Source organism: Centruroides sculpturatus, unplaced genomic scaffold (genome assembly GCF_000671375.1).
Source record: "Centruroides sculpturatus isolate CEXI.00-Female unplaced genomic scaffold, Cexi_2.0 scaffold31, whole genome shotgun sequence".
In the NCBI taxonomy this organism is placed as follows: Eukaryota; Metazoa; Arthropoda; class Arachnida; order Scorpiones; family Buthidae; genus Centruroides; species Centruroides sculpturatus.
Genome location: NW_019384496.1, coordinates 1,248,835 through 1,258,465, shown reverse-complemented (window position 1 = coordinate 1,258,465; position 9,631 = coordinate 1,248,835). Strand labels below are relative to the sequence as shown.

Genomic DNA, 9,631 nt, shown 5'->3' with positions numbered 1-9,631 from the left:
TTATTGTTTGCTGCTTGGGAATGAGAGTATGATGTGATTGTAAGTTTAAGTCTGCTGTGAGAAGAAGCATTTTTAAGACTTATTTAAGGTTTGAGCATCAAATAATGGAAGATATAATGACTTTACTGTGTCATTCTATGAAGTTAGAAAGAGATCGAGGAGTTAATGAATTACAAAAATTTCTCTCCAATGCAAAATTTGATGAGTTGAAAAATTTACAGTCATGTTTAGAAAATATGTTATCGAAAAATTCCGATTGTTGGCAAGAAAAACTTGGATTATTGCTCGGAATTAAAGCTTATTTACCTTACTTGAAGAAATCGCTTGAAGATGAGTCAACATCGCAATTCATTGATAAAGTAATGAACACGGCATTAGATTTGTTGACGGATGATGAAGTTCGAGTCAGATTAGAATCAGGTAAAATTAATGATTTTTTTTATTTACAAACTAATTTAGGAGGGAAAAGAAACAAAATTTAGTCTGTTCTGCGCAAACATTAATTGTAAATTTTAATTATGGATTTGCATAAGTAAAGAGATTACCTTTTAAGTTATGGTCATCAATATTTAAAACGTTATTTTGCTTACAAATATTTTCGCGCACGCACATAAATTTGAGTACATGTTACAAATATCTACATAAATTAATCATAGCAAATATAATTTCATTTAATTTTCGCAATTAATTCAAAATCATTTCTGTTATACAGTAAAACTTACAAACAAAATAAACAAACAACATTAAAACCCAATGTATTATAAACTACAAAGCCAACCAGTGCCATTGGTTTTGGTACTAGAAGAGGCATTAGGTGCTATTTCTTAATTAAGAGATGGCGTCTAACGCCTCCTCTAGTACCAAATTGTTTCATAATTTATTAGTATTATAGTCGTTATCTAACCTGATGACATGGTGTTTGTTGGCTTGTAGTTTATGATATATAAAACGTTTACTGCATTTATTTTATTAACTTATAAAAATGAAATTAAAAATCTCAACATTTTTGTAATTGGTGCAAAACTATGTATATTTGAAATGTTCAGATGAAAGTGAGAGTTATAAACAAAAGGTTTTACGACAATATGTGTATGCTGCAAACATTTCCATAGCTATGTTTTTGATAGGAGGTTATTTGCCCTGCTTCTTATGCTCCATACTTATTGCATTGTGACTTTAATATATGCAGATCTTTTAAAAAGCATTTTGACTTAAGTTGTGACAGGTTTCCAGCCAACCTCATTCTTGTATAGGGATAACTCCTTTTTGTTCTTAGAAATATTCAGCATTTAAAGTATACCACTTGCCAAATCACCAAATGCAAATTCAAATCAGGAAATGACCCAAAAATGCAAGTTGACCCTGAGACAAATTTGCCAAATTATTCATGTATATCAAGATTTCTTAAGTAACCTATCAATTTAAAATCATTTATTGAGCAGAGAAGCAGGAAAAGAAAATTACAATTTATTTGAATGAGTTGTGATCCATTTATCAGCCAAGTGTTACTCTCTGACTAGTATGAACCGGCCAATGCTATTGCTATGTTAGCAATATTAAAATACCAATATATTGTAGTTTTTCAATATCAGTTTATCAATAAATTTGCAAACCGATACAGTGGTGCACTCGAGGGGGGGAGCTGAATTGAACAGATAAAAAAATTTTTTATGTGAATTCAATAAAAATTTTCGCCTTATGCAAGGATCTCTACCATCCATCATTTGGGTGAGCAGTATGTCATTTTGCCCTCTGCCTGCCCTAGTAGCCACTCCACAGAAATGCTTGCCATTTTCAAGTTTTCTTGAATCAAAACGATGAACCAAATGCGCAATAGTAATAATTGCATGCTCTCCGTAATGTAAGATAGAGGAATGTGCTACAACCAGGCTGACCAGTCAAAAAATGACATAGAACTGCAGACCACAGTTAGGTTAGAGGCTCCTATATATTTAGACCTACTTATATTTTTAAAGTATTTATATTATTATTGATTTATAAAATATATTATTTAAATGTGCTATTAATAATGTGGCCGAGCGGTTCTGTCGCTAAACACTGAGTTCAGTCACGGGTTTGCACCGCACTCTGACGGGCTGGCCATGTGGAGTTTTCCGGGTATTCTCCACATTTGTAACACCTGAATAGGGGCCAGTTTCCCTTATAAGACCTTCTAGAAGGCATTCTTTCCCCTTGCATAACATTGCGGAGAAGGCAATGGGGAACCACTCTGGATGTAACTTCCCCAGGATACACCTCGACACATACTAACAACTTATTAACTTACGCTGGGTGCTCGCCGACATCAGGATTCTGATATGGCACCCAGAGAAGAAGATTAATAATGTATTAATACCATATTTTCAAGCGTTACTTGACAAAAATTAAATTTTTTTATGAATTTTTAAGCGTGTTTTAAAGTGCCTCTACAAAAACTGGTTCTGGCATTATAAAGAGTTATAATCCTTCCCTTCCGATTTCTGTCATAGGTGTCTACAATTGCTGATTGTAATATTAGTAACTGATTCTGAATCCCAATCCAATACCTCACCTGGGATACCATAAAGGAAAAGGTCAAAGCAAGTTATGAGTAGATCCATGGGGAAAGTGAAATATCATAAAGACTTCCATGACTAAATATCTCCAAACCCGATATCCAATATAGAAAGACACCAACCGAATGCCGTAAATTAATCGGGCTATTTTAATGCTAAATTCTAAATAAATTACGTAATTAATTTGGCACTAGAGGTAAGCATTAGGCGCCATCTCTTATTAAAATTAATAATTATAAATATATTAATTAATTTAAATAATTTGGAACCGCTGGGAGAAAAAATCGGCCCGGAGCGGGACTCGAACCCACAACTCCTGCTTACCGTGCAGATGCGTTGCCAGTTACGCTANGTCGATGGTTAAGTAGTTAGATTATATACGCTGGAAGAGGAGATCGGATCGGAGGTCCGGGTAGCGTAACTGGCAACGCATCTGCACGGTAAGCAGGAGTTGTGGGTTCGAGTCCCGCTCCGGGCCGATTTTTTCTCCCAGCGGTTCCAAATTATTTAAATTAATTAATATATTTATAATTATTAATTTTAATAAGAGATGGCGCCTAACGCTTACCTCTAGTGCCAAATTAATTACGTAATTTATTTAGAATTTAGCATTAAAATAGCCCGATTAATTTACGGCATTCGGTTGGTGACTTCCATGACTGGGCTAAAAGCTCATCTCGAAGACAAGGTTATGTTGGATTCTCTATTTGCAAAAGCATGGTCAATATTGGCACAAGAGGACATAGTTCTTTGAAAAGGCAATCTGAATCAAAAGAATATGCTGCTGCTACAATAGCAACTGAAAAAACAATTCATGTATTTCCTTCAGAATTAACACAAGGTTGCTGTTGAGAATAAATCATACAAGAACACTTTGAATGGAAAAAGTAGGTTTATTGACACAAAAGGATATGCATTTCAGGTTTAGTGCCACTCTTCAGTCCTATTATATCAAATATATCAGCAAAAAATTATGTAATGTTTATAGAATGTATTAAACATATTTAACATACATGTACAAAGTTTTTACAGTAAATATACCTAAGACTATTATAGTGACTGCTGGAATAACCAAATTACTATGTAAAACATGAGAGAAATAAGTAAAATAGTAGAGCTAAAAGAATTTTTGCTAAACCATATAAAAACATGGGCTAGAATAATAAAAACAGAAATATATATTAAATATAGAATTTAAGTAATTAGTTAAGAAATGAAATGTAAAATTAATAGGGAATACCTGTAAAGTATGATATAATTCTGATAAAATGTTTGAATGAATGAAAGTAAAGTTCACTTCACGCCAGCATTTAGAAATTAAATATAGAACACTTCCGTCAATATCAGGGGAGGAAATTATCTATATTGGAGCTACCACCAGAATGATACGGCCCCGCATCTTCAAACATCAAGAGGACATTAGAAATAACAGATCAGCTACAGAATTAGCGAAAAAGGTTCTAGACCAAGATTATCTTCCACTTTGGAACCGCATTAAATTACTTAAGCATTGTAATGATCAGAGGCAAATATTCATATGGGAAAACCTTTACATATCTGTGCTTTGCCGTGTAATGCGCTGACATTGGAAATACCACAGCTATGGATAACTTTATTTAAACAATCCAAGTTATAATTTTGTGATCTGATTTTGTTCCACTACCATGCACGGCACCATCACTCAGTATTTATATGTTTTGGGGAGTTCACATTATTACAGTATGTTTCTTTAAAATATTTAATTATTCAATTTTTATTAATTTGTTCTATATTCCAACCATGTGCATTACATAATTTGAAAACAAAGGTATTCAATTTCGCCTGAAGACGATGGTTGTAAACTGTTGAAAGTACTAGCGAGTATATCTGAAATTTAACAGATCGCTGTCAATAACGCCGCAACACGGAAGTGATCTATATTTAAAATGTTTGAAATGTTATTTGATTAAAAAGGTAGAAAAGTCCAAAAACATAAACCAATTATGACAGGTTAAAAAGTAAAGTGTGAGAGTATTCACTGTATCATTATCAGAATGCCTGATGTGTTGTACAAGACAGTGAAATACAGTAGACCCCCCTAAAAAGTGATAGATACGTTACACTTTATAAGAATTTCACATTGTAGGACTCCTTAAATACATGAGCCAATTGCAGCCCGACACATGTGAAGTTTACGGACTGCTACAACCAGGCTGACCAGTCAAAAAATGACATAGAACTGCAGACCACAGTTAGGTTAGAGGCTCCTATATATTTAGACCTACTTATATTTTTAAAGTATTTATATTATTATTGATTTATAAAATATATTATTTAAATGTGCTATTAATAATGTGGCCGAGCGGTTCTGTCGCTAAACACTGAGTTCAGTCACGGGTTTGCACCGCACTCTGACGGGCTGGCCATGTGGAGTTTTCCGGGTATTCTCCACATTTGTAACACCTGAATAGGGGCCAGTTTCCCTTATAAGACCTTCTAGAAGGCATTCTTTCCCCTTGCATAACATTGCGGAGAAGGCAATGGGGAACCACTCTGGATGTAACTTCCCCAGGATACACCTCGACACATACTAACAACTTATTAACTTACGCTGGGTGCTCGCCGACATCAGGATTCTGATATGGCACCCAGAGAAGAAGATTAATAATGTATTAATACCATATTTTCAAGCGTTACTTGACAAAAATTAAATTTTTTTATGAATTTTTAAGCGTGTTTTAAAGTGCCTCTACAAAAACTGGTTCTGGCATTATAAAGAGTTATAATCCTTCCCTTCCGATTTCTGTCATAGGTGTCTACAATTGCTGATTGTAATATTAGTAACTGATTCTGAATCCCAATCCAATACCTCACCTGGGATACCATAAAGGAAAAGGTCAAAGCAAGTTATGAGTAGATCCATGGGGAAAGTGAAATATCATAAAGACTTCCATGACTAAATATCTCCAAACCCGATATCCAATATAGAAAGACACCAACCGAATGCCGTAAATTAATCGGGCTATTTTAATGCTAAATTCTAAATAAATTACGTAATTANAAAAATTTCTTTTAATAATAATCTTTTCTTTTTTAAGAATTTTGACGCTGTTGAGTGAGATCTCGCAGCCAGCTTGATTGCAGTGAGTGTCAACTGCTGAGTTGATGTAATCATACTTCAGAGCTCTTATATGCTCTCTTATACGAGTGAATAAACTCCCAACAGCCTTTAAATAACCAGTAAAATATTTTAAAATAGTACAAACATTTTTGACATTCTTATACGAGTTTTTAACACTACCAGTTTTACCTAAGTAATAGTATTTTAGATGACACGTATAAGTGAAGCTGTAAAGATTATTATTATTTAATAACACATCAATATTACTATTAATTTGTTCTTTGATTTTTAAGAAATTTCTGATTTTATTGTTTAATGTGGGTGCTAAAATGACATTATATGGTGTTACTATTTTTTGGTTGTTTTCAAAAACAGTAGGGATATCTAATTTTCTATAAATTATTTGCGTGTTTGGTTCTGGTTGACCTGATGAGTGGTTGTGTAGCCATTTGTTGATAATTCTGTTTGAATAGTTATTTAATTGAAAGATGCGATAAATATGTTCTATTTCTTATGTTTTGATTTGTAGTATCACTTGTACTATACAGTACATGATTTGATTTTATTGATATACATATTGAATATGTTCTTTTTAATATACATGGGTGTATTGGAGTAGAAGTTGATTACTTTACCAACATCACAAATTTTTATATATTTTTAAAAATAATGAAATTATCATATCTTAGTACAGTGATGTCTAAAAAATTAAATTTGCTGTCATTTTCATTTTCTATTTTTAAACATATATTGTTCTGGATATTGTTGGCATGTTAAAGTATGATTTGGTTAATTTCTTGTTATATACAACAAAGCAGTTGTCAACATAACTGTTGTAAAAAAATTATGCCCTGTAGTTTTTGGATAATATTGTCAATTTTAATCATGCACAGTTCAGCAAGTTTTGGACTGATGCAAGAGTCCATAGAGTCCATCTAATTGTCTAAAAAATTGCTATTACAAATAAAGTAATTGTTAACTAAAAACAAATTCGACAAGTTGAATTATCCATTTGTCACAATTTAAACTAACGTATCTATTATAAACTTTTTATGGATGGAGGGGTACATGTTTTTTAATATCCAGGGTCAACAATCTCATATCTTCATTTATATCAAGTTTTTGGAGGTTTTCTATGAACTGGCCAGAATTTTTAATGCTATTAATTGAATCATCAAATATATTTAGTTTATTTTTAAGGAATTTCTCTAAGTTGTAAAGTACATAAAATTTAATGTCAACCAGTGAACAGTAAGATTGGTTTATTTTGTGGTTTTTACTCTGATGTTGAGCCTGGGTTTTCTCCAGTTGTAATCAAGTGTATTATTAACTTCATTTACATTAATATAATTAGATTCTTTAAATTTTTTAACCATTTTCACTAAACTTTCACATATGTTTAAAGTAGGTTAAAGTATGATATTTAGAAGAAGAGACTAAATTAAGTTCATCATATTTGTCTTTTTTATACAAGTAAAAAAATTTATAACTGATAATAATTTAACTATAGTCCTTGCTGATAAATCAAAGCAAATCATTATAATGGTATAATGATTTTCTTTGATTTATCAGCAGGGACTATAGTTAAATTATTATCAGTTATAAATTTTTTTACTTGTATAAAAAAGACAAATATGATGAACTTAATTTAGTCTCTTCTTCTAAATATCATACTTTAACCTACTTTAAACATATGTGAAAGTTTAGTGAAAATGGTTAAAAAATTTAAAGAATCTAATTATATTAATGTAAATGAAGTTAATAATACACTTGATTACAACTGGAGAAAACCCAGGCTCAACATCAGAGTAAAAACCACAAAATAAACCAATCTTACTGTTCACTGGTTGACATTAAATTTTATGTACTTTACAACTTAGAGAAATTCCTTAAAAATAAACTAAATATATTTGATGATTCAATTAATAGCATTAAAAATTCTGGCCAGTTCATAGAAAACCTCCAAAAACTTGATATAAATGAAGATATGAGATTGTTGACCCTGGATATTAAAAAACATGTACCCCTCCATCCATAAAAAGTTTATAATAGATACGTTAGTTTAAATTGTGACAAATGGATAATTCAACTTGTCGAATTTGTTTTTAGTTAACAATTACTTTATTTGTAATAGCAATTTTTTAGACAATTAGATGGACTCTATGGACTCTTGCATCAGTCCAAAACTTGCTGAACTGTGCATGATTAAAATTGACAATATTATCCAAAAACTACAGGGCATAATTTTTTTACAACAGTTATGTTGACAACTGCTTTGTTGTATATAACAAGAAATTAACCAAATCATACTTTAACATGCCAACAATATCCAGAACAATATATGTTTAAAAATAGAAAATGAAAATGACAGCAAATTTAATTTTTTAGACATCACTGTACTAAGATATGATAATTTCATTATTTTTAAAAATATATAAAAATTTGTGATGTTGGTAAAGTAATCAACTTCTACTCCAATACACCCATGTATATTAAAAAGAACATATTCAATATGTATATCAATAAAATCAAATCATGTACTGTATAGTACAAGTGATACTACAAATCAAAACATAAGAAATAGAACATATTTATCGCATCTTTCAATTAAATAACTATTCAAACAGAATTATCAACAAATGGCTACACAACCACTCATCAGGTCAACCAGAACCAAACACGCAAATAATTTATAGAAAATTAGATATCCCTACTGTTTTTGAAAACAACCAAAAAATAGTAACACCATATAATGTCATTTTAGCACCCACATTAAACAATAAAATCAGAAATTTCTTAAAAATCAAAGAACAAATTAATAGTAATATTGATGTGTTATTAAATAATAATAATCTTTACAGCTTCACTTATACGTGTCATCTAAAATACTATTACTTAGGTAAAACTGGTAGTGTTAAAAACTCGTATAAGAATGTCAAAAATGTTTGTACTATTTTAAAATATTTTACTGGTTATTTAAAGGCTGTTGGGAGTTTATTCACTCGTATAAGAGAGCATATAAGAGCTCTGAAGTATGATTACATCAACTCAGCAGTTGACACTCACTGCAATCAAGCTGGCTGCGAGATCTCACTCAACAGCGTCAAAATTCTTAAAAAAGAAAAGATTATTATTAAAAGAAATTTTTTTTAACAGAAATTATTAAAATAAAAAATATACAGAATGAATCTAAACACTGGAGTTGTCATCAATGACATCTGGCAACCATTACTATCTAAATAGAAGAGTCCATTTTAGCATGTATTTCATTCCTCCCTCTCTCCCCACACCATTGTACAGTAGACCCCCCCTATAACACGGGTTCTTATAATGGAGATTCCTATAATGTGGCGAAAAAATTGTGACAGTATTTGTATAAAGACGTTAAAAGGGACTCGTAAAATGTCGTCGCCGACTCATGTTGCGACAGGATTGGTTGAATCTGGACCAATAGTAGACGAGTAGCCAAACTACTTACACGCTACAGAGAGTTTAGGCAAGTAAGTTGAGTTTACTATCGTCTGTACACTATTATATATAAATTAGGTACTGTATATATAATTATATATATACTTTCCACCGTCCAGCGCCATGCTACTGAGAGTTTAGGCGAGTAAGTTGAGTTTACTATCGTCTGTACAGTATGTAAATTAAGTACCGTAAGTCTAATACAGTACTGTAATTTTAAACATTTCTTGTGAAAGAAACATTTCTTATTCAATGGCCATAAAAATTATTTATATTAATGATGTCTCCAAAATTCAATGAATTTTTCGCAGAAAAATAACTTATCAGAAATTGCGGCTGCTGTTTGATGCGCTGCTCCACGACGAAAACAAGCTTAAGCAATGGCGACGTCGAACGGTGCACACTCGGTAAGTAATCCTACAATTTTTTGTTTATAGCATAGTTTATACGGATTATTCCCAAAAAATTATACGTGTTTTGGAAATGTTGAGTCGAATTAGTCTAGAAT

General features: G+C 31.6%; 1 protein-coding gene across 1 annotated transcript in view; it reads left to right on the top strand.

The window, feature by feature from the left end:
* Nucleotides 1–9,631, top strand: part of LOC111621949 — a 91,092-nt gene continuing 81,461 nt past the window's right edge. The window contains exon 1 of the mRNA XM_023364209.1: nucleotides 1–420. Within this exon, the coding sequence (XP_023219977.1) occupies nucleotides 105–420 (316 nt within the window). The 5' untranslated portion in view covers nucleotides 1–104. The remainder of the gene's footprint in view (nucleotides 421–9,631) is intronic.